General features: G+C 39.3%; 1 protein-coding gene across 1 annotated transcript; it reads left to right on the plus strand.

The window, feature by feature from the left end:
- Positions 1–9,807: 9,807 nt before the first annotated feature.
- LOC129775547 (uncharacterized) lies at positions 9,808–22,481 on the plus strand. Its single transcript, XM_055780401.1, has 4 exons — positions 9,808–10,029; positions 10,138–10,296; positions 21,692–21,812; positions 21,874–22,481. The coding sequence occupies exons 2-4, from the start codon at positions 10,152–10,154 to the stop codon at positions 22,064–22,066; spliced, it is 459 nt and encodes a 152-aa protein (XP_055636376.1). The 5' UTR covers positions 9,808–10,029; positions 10,138–10,151; the 3' UTR covers positions 22,067–22,481.
- Positions 22,482–22,924: the final 443 nt, after the last annotated feature.

Here is a 22,924-nt window from a genome sequence, read left to right on the forward strand (position 1 = left end):
CCTGATCCTAGTTGGACTTCATCGTATATTACCCTATCACAACCTGCGAAGCATAGCGATTTAAAGTTTCATGTTCCAAGTTTCCAATCGTAGCCCTTATTTCGTTGCCTAGGTTTTTGTCGATTGTTCCGATCGATATATCATCAAAAGCTCATGTTGTTTGGTCGTGCAGGTTGGGGTCCCCATAAAACACATAACTAGAGTATTTCTGAAGCCGAACTATGAAATTAACTCAACTTCCAGTTCAATGAGATAATCAGACTAGTTCAATGATTCATCTCGAATTGAAAAATCAATGATCACATAATAAAAAAAATTCCTGACGAAACATCACTCTCGCTACACTCCACTTACGTGTCAAAAGCAATTTCATGTGAGCTATGACCTTTATTTTGTAACTGTACAAAGCAATACACGTCAGATGCAACAATATAATATGAGCCATTCGGTGTTATAAACCGAAAGAGGGTGAGAAAGATCGTTTAATAAATAAATATAATCGCCGAATGAACGAACGCACGGATTGCAGCATTGGGTCACATGACAAAACCATGGGTGCTGACGCCAAAGCCGCTGTTATGGTAGTAAATCTTCGAAAATCGATGTTGATCTTTTTTCCAGACTTAAATGACTCAATATATTATTTGAAATCAGTTGTCTGCACTTATGAACTTCAAAGTCTGTGTCTCCCTTTCTGGAAAAACCGGATCAACCACCAAAATGCATCTGTTATATCATCTGGTGTGTGCCTACGCTACCCTTCACAAAGGAGCGTTGGTTTCCATAGTGCAATTGATGAATCCGAATCGTGCCACTACTAAAATGGCTCTCTATCTTCTTCTCGGCACACTCGCTCCCCCAAGATTGCTTATTAAAATTGCATATTATTTTTGCGTAAACTGAAACCTTCCATTTCACCTAATTGCATGTTTTCCTTTCCCCGTTTTTTTGTTGCTTTTCCTGAACTTTTAGGTTCAGAGTTCATCGTATATGATTATTCATGTTTGCGCTATTGTATGGAAATAAAATGTTTGTTGAAAATCACTCCCAGTGATTTCGTGTAAAATTCGCGAAAATCGTCAATTCCATTTTTTTTTTGCAAAAACGAGCAATCTACTTCTGCGATAAGTGACAGGAGAGTATGCATTCGCAATACTTGTAACTAGGAATATTATCACTGTCTAAACTGAGTTATTCTTCTTGGTGGTCACCTGAATCGACGTTTTCGTTGAATCATGTGCATGGAAGGAAATCAAATTTTAAGGTTAAAGTCCATTGAAGCTGTAAAAGCGAGAGTGACACCCGCCTTCAATGAGCTGATAGAAGGAGATTTCCAGTATAATCTAACAAAATCCTCTCATATACCTATACAGTCAACCAAAAACGTGTCCTCTCATATACCTATACAGTCAACCAAAAACGTGTCCTCTCATATACCTATACAGTCAACCAAAAACGTGTCGAATCCTCATGTGTGCAACTCAAACAATTTGAAATAAAATTACGGTATTCCCTAAAAAGTAAGAGTACTCGTATATAACTTTAGAAACGATCTTCATAATTTAGAATAATTAGTTTCAGTTAATTAATTTCAAAACTAAAGAGATCCAGTTTTAACCATAAAAAGAGATTTGTACAACTAAAATGCATTGACAAAAAAGTGCCATGTGGAGGCGATCTGGTGTAGTGGTAACATCCGTACCTCTCACGCTAAAGGTCACGAGTTCAATTCTCACTCCCGACATTCTTCCAAAAAAATTGAAGTTAAAGTGACGAACCAGCCAACTGGGTTGAAAGTCACTATAATACAGATATAAAAAAAGTGCCCTTTTCTAAAACCTTAAACATGCCCAGGCTCTCTGAGGGGCCTTACATTAGTTCTGCTTCTCTGTGATTTCAACGTTATCGACGGGGGCATTGTAAATGACCAAAAATGTTCGATTCTCGATGGGATTTTTTCATGTATAAATTAGCCACTCTTTTAAGTCACACCTAATTATATCAACTATCGACACAAACAAAATTGCGGAGAATCGTAAAAATATGTCTGCTTACCGTGTAATGACATTTGAGAAAATCACCTGGCAGCCTGCGCTTCTGAAACTTCTGGAAATTTTGTCCATGAACGTCATCAATTAAGCTTGTTAGTTTTGTTTCTATATTTGCTCATCTCCAACCAACCAGCTTAATCATGTGTTGAGAAGCTGAAGCAGTATTCGATTAACATTTAAGGCTCGAAAACTAGCTCCACACATCCGTGCTTTTTTTCTGTAGCGCCTATATTCGGTTACGTAGCCGTGATTTGCATTACTTCGGTAGACTCGGCAGACATGTCGTCATTTCGATCGGAATGCTCGATCTCGCTTTTTTTTCATTTTTAGTTTTTTGCTCTTTCCACGTCTTTCAGAACGTTCTTGATCGACATTTGATACACAAAGCATTTGGATAAAACATCAATATGATATTCTTAGCTTGTGTTGTTATTTTTCAGTACGTTCATATATCTAGGGTTTTATCATCGATTCTATCCATAAGTTTAAAAAACATCGCCTTTTCTGATTTCTGCGAAACCGATGTTAAATACCGTTGTGATTTTGTTTGAGAACAATATTACTGCCAGAATTATACACTATTTATGATAACGTAAGAACTATTCTTTTTTTTCAGAGTTTCCAGAGATATGTTGAAATGATGTATATAGTGTATGATATAATAACTATTTCCATTCAAAAGACTTCAACTTTATTGATTGGTTCGTGCGCAAAACATTCACCAAAAACACCACTGCTTATAAATATAGAACCAGATGGTAAACTATCACTCCTATCACTCGTAATGTCGTTTTCAGATCTCAATCACTTCAAATAATCTATTCGGCATGGTTTCGACTAAGCTGCGGCCTGTTAAAGTTTGTATATCTTCCCACGCATAGAAAACTGCTCGTCTAGGCTCTTCAAAACGCCCATACTGCTTTATGTTGCATCTACTCCTGGTATGATCACTCGCCATAAGTTCTGAATTGGGTTTTCATCTGTCAAACGAGTTGGCCAATTCAGAATCTGAAGCTTCTATTTAATGAACCATGCGGTGGCCGTCCATCTTGTATGGATCTGGTGCCGTAAGGTGCCGTAAGCGTAAGACATACCAATTTTCGCCAGTCTAACTAGGAATATTCCTTGATCAGCATGATCAAACGCGGCTTTAAGGGGGTATTCTTGTGTAGAGGCACGAATTTCGGACGTTTCTTGAGCCCCGAAAAAATAAAACAAAAAATATTTTTTCTATTCATTATATATTGTTTGTTTTGATCTCATTCGTTTTAGCTGTTGTAACCGGTAATTGGAACATGGCGACTTTGACGGAGGTCGATGAAGAGGAACACCATTAATAATAGCTTGATTCACCCTTTCATTGAAGTAATCCGCTTCAAGTCATCTACACAGGTTGCGATCTCAAGAGTTCGCTGAGTCTCTTACACATTGATTTGTAATCAATACGTTAGCAAGGCTTTGTAGATCAACAGCATCCACGAATATTTTGAAAAACTGCATTTCAACAATGAGTTCAAGGGTGAGATGGCCTCGGTGGAGTTGATCAGTGGCTTTGCTGCATTGCAAATGATGTTCCCACCAATGATATTGTCACTGACTAACGTAAAGTCAAAAGTACAGAGTTTCGATTAGCAATCAAATTAGCTTGTGCGGTGGACTTGACCAACCCAGATTGGATTGATTACATGTCCGAGGCATCCAAATTCGAGAGGATCGCTTCAAGATCATGAATTTAAACGTCAGCAACATATGTTATTAGATCAAGTGCCAAGTAGATCACTCCGATGCTGATACTCTGGGTGGGTGTCTTCATCATAATACATAACTGCTCCAGTGTATCACAAACAGATCCAAGCAGCAACTAGAGATAGGACAATGAGAACACCACCACCCCGTAAGTCACTATCAGTGCGTCGAAAAGTTTTTATCTGTGCGTTGGTGGTTCCATACGAACAAAAGCATGATGGGTGCATGCGATGCGATCACCGAAAGGCTTGCGGAACACATTAGCGAGCATTAGCGAGTGGTGGCTAAGCGGTGCACCGCCAGCCTGCGTAAGAACTTTTGAAACAATCTAATACTATTTATATAGTTAACGGTTAACGAATTGACGAACAGTTGTGTAGAAAGTGTTCGGTTGTCGCAGCAAAAGTCCCATGAAACAAGGAAGAAGTCGTCTATCTTAGTACGCAGACCTCTAACGTTCTGGTAATAGAATAACTGTGGAAAGGTCCAGCGAAACTTATACTTATGTCTCAGGTCCTATTTCACCGTCTATCGTATATAGCAGACAGATTTGTGAGAAGTCATCAGGCCGGATTGCTGTTCAATTACTCGACGAAGGACCGGATTTTTACATTGTTACAGATTCATAGAAAGTGCCGCGAATATCATGTCCCTACGCAACAAATCATCATTGACTTCAAAGCCGAATATGATACCATTGACCGACGACAGCTCTGGAGACATGGCTTTCCCCGAAAGCTGACAAGACTGATTCAGGCAACGATGTGCAGTGCAGTTTGCGAATATCAGGCGATCTGTCGGAATCGTTTGAGATTTACACGGGGACTTCGAAAAGACGATGGACATAATTGGAAGACCACATGCGTAAAGTGACCAGATCGTCAAAGGTCTAACGCGGAACACAAAAAACAAAACGTTATGTATATACGTTATGTGAACATAAACCATAGTTTAGCGAGTCTAAACTGATCAGTATTATTTCTTTCTGAGTATCGGCACTCAGTTGTGATTTTTCGGTGGATTAGATTTTGTTTACGCCCGAAAATCACTCGCTCAATCAGAGCATTTACGCCTGGCAAGCACGATTCAAATTGTACAATTTTCTACAAATTTTTTACCGAATGGAATGCTCGAAAATTCCAATTTTTCATCCATTTTAGTGTTAACGTATGCAATCAAAAAATGGACTAATTTCGGATGGCGATGAAAGGTAATTTATAGGGACAAATTTTCTTTAAATCTTACGTTTATACAACAAAAATGATTCAAGGATGTTGATTCACAGCAGCATCACTGTCAAGCAACATCCTGAGGCACTTTGTGTCCGCCAGATATAGCCGATCTGGTATTTACAATATCATCTCTTTGTCGCTCCTTAAGCCGGGAGATCGAAGCAACCGTCCAAACGGTGGAGAAGAATCTGGCCAAAATGGACATTTTTATGCGGAAGCGTCAGACGAGACCGGCAGTATCTGAGCAGCAGACAATCGCCCAGAAGGAGTAGCTTGCGGTGCTGGTGAAAAACTTCTTTCCGACGAAAGAAGTGAAAAACTTCTTTTCGTACTCATAATAAAAGGCGAGACGTACTTGATGCTAGAATTCAACGAATGGCAGGGGACCGGGTACTTTACGTTCCCCAGGTAAGCGACGACGTCGAATATATCATTCACATCAAGTTCTCAAAGAAGATCCTTCTCTGACAGACGTGAAGAGAATGTCCAAGCCGCTCTTCTTTCGAGTCATATGGTGATATATACTACGAAGTGCTTGCCGAAGTTGGGAAGGTGAAGTGGTCTTTATGCCGAACCTGGGATCAGCCCATTATGCCAAAAGATCACTGGAGGATGGATCGGCTGGAGATAAACATTGACGCGAAGACCACCAACCTTCCCAACATTCTCCTGCTGCGCTCAATAGAAAACTTTTGGGCGAATGGCCAAAATAGAGAGACAGACGACCACCAAAGCCACGAAAAGGTAAAATAACACGCCGATATACATCTTTTCATCGGCCATGGTTCAGGTTCCGGCCAACTTTCGTAAGACCGCTCAGCGCCTCATTTACGATACTTTATCAAACAACTCTGCCTCTTCTTGTCGAGTATACACTCCCCTTTATTCCGTGCGGCGAATGAGGTGAGATGGCTCAAGCCACTGCATTCCTGCAGGCGAATGGCGTGACTACAGTTTGTCACTAAGTGAGATTTGAAGTCGTGTCCTCATATGTTATCGACTCTGGTATCAAAAAAAAGTTGAAAAGTAAGGTAGCTTCCATAATGAAGCGAGAAACTTTGCTATCGCACGTCACTCGCCGCGTGGAATAAGGGGGACTAGTTCTTCCGGTTTATTTAAAACATTAAGCCCTGACCGAACTAGGGGACCAAAGATGAACTTTTCGTCTGACTCACGTTGATCCCTGTGGATCAATAGGGGACTTTTATAAAAATTATTTTCAATTTTGTTGCTGTCGCTAATACTTTCTAAACAAAAGCCCAATATCGGTGCGATGAAACCAGCTCAGCGTATTAATCTTTGGATGCATTAGAAGCGCTCTTGAACAGTTTTTTTTTGAGGTTCATCCATTTAAGAAAATCAACATTATCAAATTGTGATATTGAAATATATTGATATCGCGGGACATTTTCGTTTGCCTTTGCCAAATGCGGGACGTTTCACGGGACGGAATCTTGCGCGGGACATTTTGTTGAAATGCGGGACTGTCCCGCGTAACGCGGGACGTCTGGTCAGTTTACCTAACACAGACTTCAAATCCAATGAGCCTGGAGAAATCTACAGGGAAATCCACTCAGTTATAATTGTACAGTGATTGGAGCATATTATCGTTGTTGTGGGGAAGATATTTTCGTTCATCATGAAAGCGATGATGGACGGTGTCACCAAGAGTCTGTTTGTGCACACAAACAGCATTCGTGTCGAGTTCATTGAAGATTCCCCCTAAGGCCAAAAGGGAATCCATCAGAATAAAGTGACCAAGAAAGTACAAGCATCGAAAGGCTTGAGGCATCGAAAATAGCCGCCACACACACGCACCTATTTTCGTTCGAAGGTCATCGAGTCAGCATTGATCACTGGCGGGCATCGAGGAGAAAAAACCGAAAAGATGTCAACGCTACTGACCAAAAATCTGTCGGTTCTGCTTAGAACTTTGAATTGTGTTGAAGCGAAACAGTTTATTACGTTTTCTTTTTAAAATATAATACTGCGAGTAAATACATTTTTGACGTAGAACTACGTCTTTCATTAAGGGTGCCAAATCAGAAAACAGGTCACGATTTTATGAAATAAAGTTAACGTTAATAACTATTTTTGCCACGAAAGGATTTTGGTGACTTACATACCAAACGAATCGAAAATTCCCTAAGATTTGTGTGATATGCTATACATTACGATCCCACAGTCTCTAGATGGTTTAAATTGATGAAAATTGGTAGCAATCCCATTTCCCAATACATTTGTTCTGTCCATTTGTGTGCTTTCCCGAACAGAGCTGTCAATAACGAGCAACTCATTGACGAGCAACGAACGGGGAATCGTAAGATTTAAAGTCTCCGGGAACGAAGGGAAAGAACAAGAATGAAGGGGAATATTTGACTAGAGTATAAACAGTGGATCTCGCTGAGGCAAACTTTCATTCTTCGTGGGGACACCGACTGAACAACGGAGAGGGATCAAATGTCTTTCTCAAGGCAATGGGTGTGGAGGAGTATGAATAAAGTAAAGTTTTCCAATGGCCTTTTCGAAGGTTACAGACGAATGAACTGAAGATGTTTAAAGAAGTTAAAGAAGGAAGAAGGAAGGTAAACTTTCAGTATCGTTCTGTATTCAAAGCAATGAACATCGCTTGTTCTTCCTTTTTCTACGACATCACATTCCTTCGTTTAGGATTGAGCTGAGGACGCGACAAAATTACTCACGCGCTGATGTCTCTGGCATTGCAATCATTACATCATACTGACGCCATTGCATTAAGGTTTCGAGCTACACAATTGTGTGGGGAATCAACAAGCTAGACTATCGTCGGCTCACCAAGAAAATAAATGTTCTGGACTTTGGTTTCGCATTACGGCAGCAAAACTCTCTTCACAAAGGATGAGAGTTAAGCTAGTGCAAATTATGCAGCCGTGATGATGAATATAAACAAGGGGGGGAGATAGTCGGAGGTGATATTTCAAGCAGGTACCCATATTTATAAATTAAGCTAAACTTATACCAGTTCTGAAACCGGGGAAAGATTCATCTATCCCTAATCGGCCCATCAGCTTGCTCTGTGCACTCTCTAAATTCTTTGAGAAATGCATCCAAAGACGGATTCTTGCTTTTGCGGATTAACACCGTGTCTTTCCGGAGGAACAATTTGGTTTCCGTAAGGGAAGGTCCACCATCCATCAACTCACTAAATTACCAATATTATAAAGCGGAATAAGTCGCATCATTAGAAATTATCTCTCTGATAGCACATTTCGGGTATCCCTGCATAATGTGTGCTCAGAGCATTTCAATGTAGATGCAGGTGTGCCCAAGGAAGTATCCTTGGGCCCATTCTGTTCATCATTTATTCTGCGGACATCCCACCGCTTCCCGGTAATGGGATATTATCCCAATCTGCCGGTGATACTGCGATTTTGTATTAAGGTCTCGTCATCGGTGCTCTGACACGGACATTGCTGGGTGGGCTGGATGCTCTAACAGAGTATTACATCAGTTGGAAAAATGTTATCAATGCGTTGAAGACTCAGGCTATTCTATTCCCGCATTCGCGATCTCCTAGATTTGTTCCGACTGAAAGCGTCAGCATTCGGCTCGGAGACTCACTTTTTGAATGGTCCAGAGAAGTGGTCTACTTAGAACTCACTCTAGACAGCCATCTGATTTTTAAGGTCTCACGTTAGTAAAATGGTCACGAAATGTATTATTCTGAACAACGGAAGTTCACGAAAGAGCCTGCCTGGCTACCCTGGGAGTGAAATTCCACAAATATATTCTGAAATTTTGAGCGAGGTGCTCCTATTCCAAGCATTTGATTGTTTGGAATTTCTATAGTAATTTCAAAGGTTTATGTTGAGGTTGGGTGAAGTAGGTAGTTTATTTTAATTATTTAAAATAAATCATATAATTTTTTTTCATCTAGAATTAGGATGCAAAGCATGAACTGTTCACTTAAGTTGTAAGAACTTGGTATAAAACAAAAATGAAATGAAACAAATATATATTTTTGTAGAGAAATTCCCGTTTTCAACTGCACATAAACAAGTTAAAAACTTATTCGCTTCAGTTTTTTTTATATTCCACCAGTCATATAATCTAATGGTATCGCGACCTCCAGTTGATTTTAGTCCGGATGAGATATATGGAACTGTGAACAACAATTTAATTTAAGCTACGGTATCCTCAATTCAATTCGGTTTAGAGATTTTTTTCCATTCGAATTAATTCATCGGCCTTTTTTTTTTTGTTAACGTTTTCAAGCTTTTAATTGTTATAATCCTGCAACGTTTTTTTTTCTGACGAACATGCAAAATAATGGTCTAGAAACAGACTACTTCCGTTATCACAGGTGGATTGAGTAATTCAGAAACCGCAATTATTTGCATCCAGAAAATGTGACCGTCTAACTTTTTTTGCGCACTCAGTGCTGCGATAAGTCCCGAACGCTGCTTTACCCCTTTAATGGGATCTTAAATATTTTAAGGAAGTCGTACGCGTGTCCATATTGAGATTCGTTTCTTCTAGAAAGCAAGGTTTAGCAAACTCGAGCAAACCCGCAACCTACCCATACCTTTTATGCGAAGCCTAAAGAAGTTTTCCCTCTCTACTCACGCGTGTATACTACCTGTTCGGGGCTTAGTGGTAGAGAATCAGTACAAGTAGCATACAAAATATAGCAGAAACGATACTAATCGTCCGCTGCAAGTAAACCAACACAGAAAACGGCTGATTGTTGTCTCATGGTTCGGGGTGTTTTTTTCCTTTTACTGCTATAAATACGACTGGTAGTTCAATTCCCGAACACACTTCTGAATCAACTTTCACTCTGTTCACAACTCCTGTGCAGTCCGTGTCTTGCCGTACTTGCGGGTGTGCTGCCAAGTAACTTCGAACTTCGCGGTCCACCATTGAGAAATATTGTGCAACGGATATACTCATTCATTTTGAACGGCGGTCATCGTTCGTCAACATCAGATTTGTCTAACTATTCTTCGTCAACCCGACTAGTAAGTTACCGAGAGCAATACTCTGTTGATGAACATCGTTTTATTAGAAAATTACCCATCAAGTGTGAAGTGTACAAATAAATGATTGTGATTGTTGTGGCTTTCCAGCGTATCAAAACACCATGAAGCCATTCACTTTTGGAGTTGTTGTTCTCATTGCCGCCTTCTGCGTGGCCCTTATCTTTGGTGCCGAAGAACCCGCCAAAGAAAAGGAAGATGATGGAGTCAAGATCTACAAACGGCTCATCCCAGCTGATGTGTTGAGAGGTGAGTCCGAAGTGTTCAGTACAGTGAATGTTCGTTACACAAACAGCATATAGTGCAAGCAATTGAAATTGAAATCGAATCCAGCATTAGCATACATAAGACGCGGATAATTGGAAAATCGTTTCTAGCGAAGAAGTAAAACAAAAATACTTTAATTTTGTGCAGGTGATGGAGGTTGATTGTTAACACGCTCAATTGATTCCAGTCGCAGTGGAGACAATTTACAACGGCTGTGTGAAAGGAACAGAGTGCTAATTTCCTGTATTTTCATTATTCTGTTAACCGAGTGCCACTCAACCATAGTAGAGGCGATGCGGAATGTGCGATTTTCAGTCATGCATGCGACCTTACCGTCGAGAGACTGAACATTGTTATTACACCAACCCAGCGCAAGAGTGGGTTGACATAACTGCAAGGTGATCATTACAAACTATCGAAGTCTATCGAAAAGAGACAAAAACATTAGCTCCACTGCAAATCAGGTACATCCAGTCTCCAATCTTAATCCATGATCTCCATTGCAAATGTGTGACTCGACAAACCGGTTGCATGGAATTTTCTAGATCTTTGCATTATTTAAGGTTGAGAAACAAAGTGCTCCATATAACACATAAACCGTAGCGCGATCATTCTAATCACACCCATATCTCATGGTGTTTTTATTTGTTTTTGGTGCGGTATTCAGCTGACTGACCAAAGATACAGAACTTACGCTCAGACGTGACGCGATCGCGCTTCTGCAAATTTTAAGGAGACTATACTGTTTGTATTTGCAATTTCCGACACAAGTGCTGGTTAGGTTCGATTCGCCAGCAAACAACATGCGCTTGCACCACAGATGATTGTTGGTTACGTAAGCATTTTACAACCGTACAGGATATTGTTATGTATGATAGCATAATTGACGAGTGATCTTGTGTCTGGTGGAATCGCGTGACTCTTAAAAAAAATTATACATTACGAATTATGGTTGTGAATAGAGCTGGGGAGAACGTTTCAATGACAAGACCTCTTCGTTCCACAAGAGTTCACCACATCAATCCCTCCGAACATCTCCGCTGTGAATGAATAGTTGTTTTCTACATTTTCAGTTCCCATTGAAGATATAATGGGGGAAGCAATCAAATCATATACTAATATTGAGAGTGTGACTTTTCGCTTGATATAAATATGTTTTGTAAATACCACGCATTGCGTTTGGTTTGTATTTTCAACGTCGTTTTGGTTTTCGTCGTATTCGAAACTGCAAACGTCTGAGTTCGAATAGCCTATCTGTTGGAAGTGTTAGGATGAGTGGTAACAATACATCTTCATCTCATCAAATGAATCAAGTGAATTCGAGAACTCAACTGGATTATTGACATTTTCATCGGGACTCATTCCAGTATTGAAATAAAACGTAGATAAATGGTCATGAATTGGATGTGCAACTAGATTTGTTTTGGAAAACACATTTATTTGAATAATAAAAAGAATTAATACATTATTCAAAATATTTGCCATCGATCGCCACTACTTTTTCCCATCTTTCTTGCAATTTATGAATTCCGTCGCGAAAGAAGCGTTTATCTTTCTAAGCCAAACAAATGGTAGTTCGAAGGTCTGGCCTATAAGACGGGTGAAGTCGAACTGTAACAAATATCAACTCATGACTGGTCGTTCCTGGTCTTTTGCGTTTTGGATTGTCGTAGTGAATTCATTTTCCGTCCCCGGTATCGATTCGATGCAAAAAAGACTTCCATTGGCACCGTTCAAGCAACATTTCGGATATGCAAAATCGCCGTTCGACATCTCTTGCATTCAATTCGTATGGAACATAAGTTCCTTATATTTGAATGTATCCTGCGGCTTCGAGTCGTTTAGAAATAGTTAAATCCAATGATTCTGCAGAAGCGATTGGAGATGACGCGATCTCTGAAAACTCTACGCAGAAACAACAACGTTTCATAGGCGGTATGAGACTTCGCTCCGTCCTGTTGGAAGATGAAACGTTTGAGATTGGGCATGACCATCATGACAGGGAAGACTTCATCTTCCAACATTTCCCGATAGGTAGCGCCAGTGACGTTACTATCGATAAACACTGAGCCGATGATTCCGCGCAAGCTGATTGCAGCACAAACCGTAACTCGTTGAGGATGCAATGTTGTTGTCTCGTACTGATGTGGATTTTCAGTACTCCAAATACGGCAGTTTTGTCTGTTGACGTACCCATTTAGCCAGAAATGTGCTTCGTCGCTGAACCATATGTACGGCAGGCTCCCTATTTTGGGCGGGACGATGTTCGTCGGGTCAGCTAGTATTATATAGATGGGGGTGTAGCACATATTCTGCTATTTTCAGGCTCATTTAAGCGATACGTAATTTGTGTACCACGCCTAAGATGGCTTCCATGCTTGCTGTGGAACGTAAACATATAGATTCGCGTATTCGCTCAATAGATCGAGCTGTCAAAATAATGTACACAAAACTGAAAACAACGTTTTTCTGTGGACCCTGTTAATCCATACGGAAAATGGCGACACCTATTCTGCGATACGATGTATGACGTGAAGATGTCAAGATGTCGCACCGTCGACGTCAATCGCCAGGTCGTTGCACCGGTTCTACCGGACGTCTTATTGATGCAACTGTTGTGCAACATGCCACTTAAAGTGGGTAGTACTCCCGACGCACGCCGCACCATTGCCACTTTTGCTGATAATTTACTTACCTTTCGAAGGGCTAGTCTTTCCGGTGATCTGCTCGCCGAGACTCGCCGTTTCAGCGCGAAGGGATAACTCTGTAGTGATCCAAGTCTGATCTACCCTGTTGGATTGGAATTTGCTATTGTGCCGACAAACTAATTGTTCTGTAAGGTTCGATTTCGGCAGAGAGAAATGAAATTATTTCCACCAGACTGTCTGGCGACGTCACGCAAACCAGAGTCAATAATGGTGTGTTCGAAATCTTATTTTCACTGCATATGGAAAGTCTATGTTAGTTTTTATAGTCGTCGATACATCTTCTCGGAATAATCTCCAAAATTTGAAACAACGTACGTGTTTGCATTCTTATGCTTTGTCTTGTCCCAGAAATTGTGAAAGTTCCAACTCTTGGATGACGGGCAATTCCTTCTCTGTATTCAGCACCTTTGGCGAATCCTCCAGGGTTTCGGAACAATTCTAGTTCCAGAGACCAAAACTGGAACAATTACTGGGATCTTCCTTATCTCACAAAAATCTTTGGGTTTCAAGACCAATGGTCGACACATCCAGAAGATCGTGAGTTTCCTCCATATTCAGTGGAATAGTGATATCAATAATGCAGGCTCGTCAATCAGTCTTTCAGAACAGTGCGATCTTTGTTGACGCCAGACGAACCGCCTGCATTTTATTGCTTGATATAATCCTACCCTGAATGAACACTAGTTTCAACTACTTACAACGCGTAGACCAGTTGTTAACACGTGGCCACTCAAGTTCACGAGGAGTGAGCTTCTGCGGCCATTTTTTCCTTCACTATCTGCAGATTGCATTTGAGCCGATGCTCCGCTTGCGTCAATGGCAGGTCGTAGCGCAAACAGCCCGACGCGGTCTGCCAAGTACTCGCGCATTTGTCGTATTTGTGCAACACATAACTCACAAATGTCGACGATTACATGAGTCCCCATTATCGCGTGGTAGTTTCACTCTCTCCAGAGTCGATTGAAGATGGTGGATTCTGACATCTCTGAATGCTTTCATTCATTTCATTTTCATTCTCTCCTTTCATTCCTCCTTTGAAAATCTTCGAGATCAGTTTTACTCCACTTTACTTCAAAACTGAAGGTCAGCAGGGGAACCGCGATAAACGCCCCATACACGCACAATACTATTGTACCAATTTATTGACATCATTATTGAAGGTTGGCGTCACAGTCATATTTGTGCAATGAAATTGAATCTTTTGGGGATGATATTGAAGTCGGTCCTAAATATTGTGCAAGGCTGGCTACAATATGATTTTCTTACCCAATGTTAAAGTTGCTGAAACTTACATTATAGACCCATTAAACGTAAAAATAATTATTGTATTGATATCAACACAATTTTATTCTATTGATTTTTATGACATGAAACGCTATGACTCAGGAATAACATTTTATTGAGTGGTTTTGATAGCTGTTTCGATGATGTTGTCTGGCATCAGTGTCGAAAAAATAACGATGCTTTCACCAATACAAACAAAACCATTGCCGAAGATTGAAAAATGGAAATTTAACTTTCGGAGCACTTGCTCTAGTTTTCCGACGTTTTTCAGTATACAGTGCGACAGTAGATGAAAATTTAATATCTTGTGAGTAATCGATTAAATTTTGGTTGATATTACTTCATGGGAAGTGTGCGAAAACGATAATTTTACTCACACTGTTTGGTAAAATTATTGATTTTCGATGAAAGAAATGAGCGCCATTGTGGCAGCCATTTGTGGCTAGCTTCCACCTTCACCTTAACCATCCTCTAATCAGTTTCGTTCAAGACTATTGGACTCATTCTTACTCAATTTATTTATACGAATCGCGCGAGTTGAGCTGAGGCGAAGGAAAGTGAAATCTAGAATTAAATCTATTAATTACTAGCTGACCCGGCAAACTTCGTCCCGCCCAAAATTGCTTTTCTGATTAAAATAATTTGGAACACTCACGTTCCCCGACGATTATTTTTCTGTGCGCGATCTATATTCGCAGTACAAAATTTCTTTCTTCACACCTGACGCAGGCTGAGACACTTCAATCCTGATACTGATCCGTTGCTCTGTTGTTGAGTTAAATCGTAAGGAACGGATACCAAATCATTTTTATCTATATAGATGCATCGAATTACCCAACAAAGATTCCCTCTGCGTTGGATTCCGGGACAAGGGCAATGGAATTACAAATAAATATATATCGCATAATGCCTGTTTTGCATCGGGCGCACCCGGATGATACACACCTCTGCTCAACTGAAACTACCTAGAATCACCGTTAAACAAAAAGCCATGCGAAAAAAGAATGAGGGTAGGGCTATTAAATCATATCAGTAGTCTAACATTCATATAAATCAATTATTGTTGAGCAGCACATGCTAGCGCATGCTGCATCATGGGCAATAAAACAGGAAGACCTTAACGCGCTGTGCGGAACGTGCTCTATTCAATAGATTTAGCATGTTCCGCCTTCACTGCATTAAGCTTTGGTTATTGTACCCACCCTGCAGCATCACATGAACCGGTCGCTACCCGGTTGGCTTTATAACAATGAGCTTGTATGGCCAAATGGTTTCGCATTAGCAATGTTTTCGAGGATGCGCCACGCACCTGCCACCTAGGTATGCTCATTTCTATTTTGTTTCGTTTTCCACGCTATCCAACCGGATTCAATTTATCTAGCAGAACTTCCGCATGAAGTTGATATTGACCGTCGAACTCTTTAACGCCATACAACATATGACACTTCACAATATATACAATTTTGTAATGAGTCATGCGGTGAATTCCGTGAAGCGGTTTTCGTTAAATTTTAGTTGAAAAGTTACGAAAATTCATGGATGTGTGAGCCGGCGTGTTGTCATACGACTTTTCCGTTTCACGTGCAAATTTTGGTAAATCTTCGAATACTATTCGAATAATCTTAGACTTATAATTGTTCTTGCTTTTTGTAACATTCTGAGCCTTTCGGCATTTGAAGGATGGGTTCTTTTTTTTGATACTACCCATTCCAACGTTTCCAACTATGTCTCAAATATTTTATTTTGGAATTCAATGGCTACCAATAAAAATCATTTGATTAGACATCCATATTTCCAAATGAAAAATGTTGGAAAAATCCTCTGGCTTCGATACCATTCTGAAAATTTAATGGGAAATGGCAAAACGAAATAGAGGTAACATTCCACAAACACACACCTATGAAATAGTATCCAAGCAATCTTTCAGAACTTATCGCGCACCTTCTTTCCCGAACTTCAATCGCGCCGGCGGAGAGTTAACATTGAGCAACCTGGGAAGGCAACCGACAGATCTTTTAAATCACTTGGGCGCGCAAACTCTTTATCGAACTTCTATCGTGGTGGTAGGGTATTATCTTTGAACAAACAGATAAGGTAAATGAGAGAATTCGGCCTAGTTTACTTGGACCGACGATATATTCCGTTATTTATCACATATACTCTCTATCGAATTCCAATGACGGCGGTGTTTGCATGATCCATCGTTCGCCTGAATTCTTTTGTTTATTAAATTTGGCTGAATAGGATATAATAGCTATAATCTTTCAGTGCATTTTTAAACTTAAGTTTAAAATGCACTGAAACTTACCATCCACCACTTTCCTGTGGTGGATCGTAATAATTATATCGCCAGATGATGCAGATTGAATATCTTCTCACCATGAGTGCTCCTTTGTGAAGTGTTTGTGACTTCTGTATAGCAAGGAAGAGAATTATTGGTTTGGTACCAATCTCAGACGGACTATACATGGTAGGTTCGGGTTTACTGAGATCTAAAATTTCACGTACGCGATAGAGAGGAGACCTTTCACATTATATACAAATAAAACACGTACAAGAGTATTTAGATACAAATTAAAACTTTAATAAAACGAATTGAAAACCGACTACATTGAGCAATGACGAACTTGCATATCTCGCGTAACTTTTGAAAAGATCCTATGTAACATTTACATTAACTCGAGAAAGACGAAGTTGAAGATCGCAATTTTGTTCCGCGAATTATTTTAAAATGAATCGATCTTTATCACTACTTTCACCACATGCAGTTAAAAATAGGTCTGAAAAACCAATCGTAACTGTTGTTCTGTGATTTCAATTGAAATTTGATGCTTCGGAGCAAAAAATGTTACATTGGTCGTTTTGACTGACCACATTTGTACATTGGACAGGTATTTGTATATATTGGTAGGTATTGGCAGGTATTTGGATTGTTGTTCAGGGCCTATTTGCAAATTATTATCATGAAATTAGATAATAATTTGCAAATAGGCACTTAACAGCAATCCAAATACCTGCCAATACCTACCAATATATACAAATACCTGCGCACCCGAAAGAAACAGAAACTCTAAATGACCGAAGCTCAATTATGTGTTGTTTGACTGCTTTGTTACTTCGGACATTTCGAGGGTGGCTTAACACTTATTGCAGGAAACGATAGGATGAAGATTTGTTGCAGAATCCCGCTGGAAAAGCAGTTTGGAAAGAGTTATTGGCTAGCAACGTTCCGAGATTGAAGGTTACGGTTAGGTTCAGTTCAAGCAAATTGAGTTGCTGATTGACCACGAAGAATCGACCATGACGCTGGCGAACCTCGTCCTGGGCGGGATTGCTTCTCACCAAAGTGTTTTCGCTTTACCGCATGCACCACTGTTGACGAATCTTGGTCCTAAATTCCGCATCGTTTTTATTTTCAATTCACACGAACACGAGGTATTTGAACTGATCCTCCGAAAGCTTCTCCAGTTCGAATGCGGCATACAGTTTTGCTCCCCACAGGCGAACGTTTTGTAGTTTTCGGTGGCTTACTTCGTGGCTTGCAAACACCGTAGCGATCGATTGATTGAAGTCGTTTCTGGAGACATTCGTACCTGTAGATTTATTCATTGACGATTCTTGATTTTTTTTTTTACCATACCTGGATAGTTTCTTCTTCCATGACCGAACGGTGACACATATAATTCCTGTCTCGTCATTTGTCTAGTGCTGGTCTTGATATAGACCTCACCATTCATCACAATGCAAAGCGGTTTTATGAGTACGTTTCGCGCACAGCTTCCTTGTGCGAGCTTTGGGTTCCGAGGTAATTTGTTAATTTGTTGTCGGTTTGAGTAGTTTAAAGTAGATAAAATTCCTCTGGTACTACTAAACACAGGGCATTGTCTTTCGTCAACGGCGAATTGGCCATGCAATCGATGTTTATGGTTCCCCTGGACTTGCTCAAGAGTTTTGACGCTTAGGACTCTTGAAATAAACATACTTTTTATCGCCAGCCACAGTGCAATGAAGAAATGATTGCCTCGTTCCTGTCGAGCGACATTTCACATGTGATTTTTCGGGTTTCCTGCTGTCTTTCGTTCATCTACTATGAAACCCATTTCTCACTTCTCACTTCAGACTCCGGCGAGTGGTTGTTGTGTTTGAGTGCCGAAAACCTGAGCTAATTCATGAATTGGATAAACAAACAATCTTCTAGCGGGAAAGCAAATCAAAAAAAAAAATTTAGTTTCTTTCAATTCATTGTTTGCTGTATGTGTTATCGTGATAACCAAATGAACTTTTCCGCCACGGGTGTGAAAGGTTCACTCGACGTCACTGAATTCCATACAAATTAGGAAATGTCCTATCCAATCTAATATGATAGCTGTGAAGCTGCCTATATTTGTTGAGTTTCAGCTAACTTTCAATGTTGTTCATGATACCGATATTGATACGAAAGAACGGTTCAAACTAACTTTCACTTAGGTGAATGGATAACGTGAACATCAAAATGAATTGTTTCACTCATCTCTACTCCATGGTCTGGCTTCCTTATTCGAGTGGATGCGTATAGCATGCACTTATCAGAATGAAAGGAGAGAAGATGGCTTGGAAGATGGCTATACCCCAGCAAACATTAAATCGTATGAATGACCATAGCTTAAGGCGATATACAGACATCCAAGAAACTTTTGAATGATACATGATGCATGTAACTGGTATATACACGCAAAAGTGGAGGCGATATACATATATGCCATATTTCAAACGCATATAAAGCCGCATATTACAATGTACGATGCTTTTCACACTGATATGCGATTTGACCCGATAATGCCATATAAAATGAATAAAATGTGCGTATATAATAATTTATATCACGATACTAGGATGATCGTTATACCGACACACGACTTAATCCATCAATGATATAGAAAATCGTGTTTTGCATTTTATACGATTTCGGATACACATGCATCCGATACATCCTTCGATTGGTATTTTTTGCGATTGTAATTTGATACGAATTTTTATGCGACTTAGTATGTGCAAAAGTTATACGATTTAATGTTTGCTGGGACTCTATTATTCTCAAAATTTCGACGAGAGTCTGGTTTAGAGGATTAAACGTCGATAGAGATTTTATCAGAAAGGTTGTTGTCCAATCATATCGTGCTCAATGCACGTCTCTATCATGTAGCATATGATGTTGAGTAGGTTGGTAATTGTTAGTTTTGCGATGAAAGAACTAAACTGGCTGCCGATTGAGAGGTTCGAAATGTTTCAGACAAGCCTAGGCAAGCTAGTTATTAAAACTTAAGTTTAAGATTGCGTTGTAAGATTATAGCTTCGAAAGAAAAGAGACGACCAATTAGTATTTCTGTAGGAACGGTTTTATTAATAAGGATCTGTATGTATGTGTATGTATATTTATTAACATCGATACCAGAAAGCCAGAGAATGTCGAATTGTTTGTCTTTTTTTTCAGTTTACTATTGAAAAGTGAAAGTATTAATAAGAGATGAATCCGGATTGTTTCTACCACTACATCTCTCACAATTCCTTTGAGGTTTAGTTCAGTTCATGTAACAAACGGTTTTTCTAGGGCCACCATTTGGATTATTGAATGAGTTGAATTTTCGGATTTCAAAACATTTACAAAAACTCACTTCAAAAGCAATTGTCCTCAAAGTCCTACGTCAAGTTTCCGTCCGTGCCTCTAGGGTCAGATCCTTCTACTTTTTTTCAACATTTTCAAAGGTCTTCAAACCTATGCTGAAGAGTAAAACTTATTTTGCTTTGAGTTCAAATCCTTTGCTAGATGTCAAAATGAGGAAATGTTACGAATAGTCCATTATTATTGATCACGTTTCTGTTGAATAATCCAATATTTTGTACCAATTATTTTTCATTAGAGCAATTACTGTATGGACAAGCTATCAACTATGTGTAATTCCTAAGTATATATCACAAAATATACGCCTATCGACATCATGGAAAATATTTTATATAATTTTCAATTCAGCTATTGAAAATAAACGAATCATAATAAAGCAAATTATTATAAAATATACGCCCTGGAATGACTAGTTGGAGTGTTTTCCGCCGATATTTATTTATGAAGTGGTGGGTTATTATCACCGTCTTGAAAGATATGAGAATATTTGTGATAAATTTCCAAGAATACATTTTGTGTAACAATCAACCCATCACTATGAAAATATAGTGATTGTATGCAAATAGCGCTACCATTTGCAGAAACCGAACGACCATATCGTTACATCATCACAAGCTAGGCATTAATAAGTTGTTTGCAGATTGTTGAATCAGTTAGCATTGAAGTTGCGAACAATTGTTTCGCTTTCGAACTTACACACGAAATCATGTTGGAAAGTCGGAAAGGAACTGCCGGTTGAGGCAAAATCTCCACGACGCGCATGAGTCATCATCAATCGGTAACCGGCTCATGCCATTAAGTAATCACACGACCTATACAATACGTTCACTCAGACGGTCTGGAGAAGGAGAAGGTGGTCATTTGAGATTGTTGCGAGACCTTAAAAGCAGAACTTGATAAATGGGCACATTCATGCATAATGTAACAACTCAGGGGGGCGATGGTGGTTAGAAAAAACATCACGACTTTTAACTTTTGATTAAATCGTATTAGGTGTTGAATCATATCTGATGCATGGCGTCAGAAGGTTTAGATATTCATATTGAAGTACTTTTCCTGTAAGAACTCTTGGTATTATAATGCCCAGCATCCTGCCTCAATTTTCTTCTACGCACATTTCAGTTGAATCAAATCTCTATACAAACTATAAATACCTACAATGTGGCTCCAAATGAAAGTAACAGTACACTCATTATTAATCATTCTTTTAACCGTGACAATAAAACTGCAATATGCAAACCGGTTCTCCGTCTCGCCGTCTGTAGATTTCGTTTGTGCAGATATTATATAACCACACCCGTCACTGGGTTTTACAGCAAGGGACAGATAGAGTGAACAGCTTTTTATACAGTATATTGATTGTTCTACTTCACACCTTGTTTCAGAAGAAAAAAAAGTCTTGCGAGAGCTGGTTTTCGAGACTTTTTCTTCTGTTGACGAACGTATTTATGTCGGACGTCACAAGTTTGAGTTCCAATGACGAATAAGCATTAGATGTTTAGTATCTATAATTAATAAAACAAGTTTTGGAACTGGATAGAAAATAATTATATATTCCATCTTTCAACTTCTCTGAATTTAGATCTAATGAAACGCATTTTTTCGAGTTTTGTTCAATGTCTGGAAAGAGATTTCGAAGAAGCTATATAAAACGGTTGTTCAAATGCAACAAAAAATATTCAACTATCAATAATATAACTGATATATGTATAATATATCATTTCAGATTTCCCTGGAATGTGCTTCGCTTCAACTCGCTGTGCCACTGTTGAACCTGGCAAATCCTGGGACCTCGCTCCATTCTGCGGCCGTTCCACCTGTGTTGTTTCCGAGACTAATGCAGCTCAGTAAGGATTGCCGCAATTGGATCAGTATGAATATTTCAAATAACTTTTTTCCCAATTTCAGACTATTGGAACTGGTTGAGGATTGTGGACCACTGCCTTTGGCCAACGACAAGTGCAAATTGGACACTGAGAAGACTAACAAGAGCGCCCCCTTCCCATACTGCTGTCCTAAGTTCACCTGCGAGCCAGGAGTCAAATTGGAGTATCCTGAAATCAAGCCAGCCGATGCTGCTCCAGAGGAGAAGAAGAACTAAGAACCGATACGGAAGAAGATTGTACCACACGAAGACAAGTAAAAAAAAGCATTCAACATCCACTCCCAACTACCTATTTAGACGTTTTGTACAGTTGAGACATGTTAAGACTACTCTGAAGAAACAGAAGGAAAAACAAACGTACTATCGAACAAGAAACACACCATATAACTATTAGTCATGTATGTGATATTAGAAATATGTATTTATCAGAAGAAAAAAAACTCTTAATTTTGTTTAGAACTCTGTATTTTTCGTTACATTCGTGGTTTGAAGCAGAAAATGGTCAATTCCTCAATTGTCTTATAGTACAACAGTAAATTCCATCATTTTACAAAGTATCGTCAATGACTAAAATTGATAATTCAGTTAAAGAGAATGCAGTTTTTGTAAATAAAATTTTCAGTTCTATATAGTTTTCTTTCTTGTGTTCTGTGTATTTATCACATGCCAATTGGGTATTCCAAAATTTGCAATGTCTATTTTAATCCTCATAGTAACTTGACCCTTATCTTGTCCATATCCTAACGACCAACAAGTTTAGTTCAACATACCGGGATATACCAGGAGGTTACAATTTCAAATATTCCCGCTGAACATTTTCAATTTTTTTGAAGTTTTAACTACTGTCAGTGGTCTTGATGTCAACTTGGAACGCGATCTCTTATTTTGTTTGTTTTCATCGTCATTAAACCTCCTGTACTCGCATGGAAAATCATAACTCGTATACTCGCGCACAATGTCACAGACCGAACGTTGAACTTCTCTGTAATGTTGTGTTGTATATTTTTCAGGCTTTATTGGCATTTATTTGAAGAAAAGGGTATAATTGAATAAAAAAAAACTCCAGAAAATATG

The sequence above is a fragment of the Toxorhynchites rutilus genome, chromosome 3 (assembly GCF_029784135.1).
Source record: "Toxorhynchites rutilus septentrionalis strain SRP chromosome 3, ASM2978413v1, whole genome shotgun sequence".
Taxonomy (NCBI): domain Eukaryota; kingdom Metazoa; phylum Arthropoda; class Insecta; order Diptera; family Culicidae; genus Toxorhynchites; species Toxorhynchites rutilus.

Coding starts and splice junctions, on each gene's coding strand:
- LOC129775547 (XM_055780401.1), top strand. CDS start 10,152: ATGAAGCCATTCACTTTTGGAGTTGTTGTTCTCATTGCCGCCTTCTGC. Junction 10,297..21,691: donor CCCAGCTGATGTGTTGAGAG/GTGAGTCCGAAG, acceptor ATATCATTTCAG/ATTTCCCTGGAATGTGCTTC. Junction 21,813..21,873: donor TCCGAGACTAATGCAGCTCA/GTAAGGATTGCC, acceptor TCCCAATTTCAG/ACTATTGGAACTGGTTGAGG.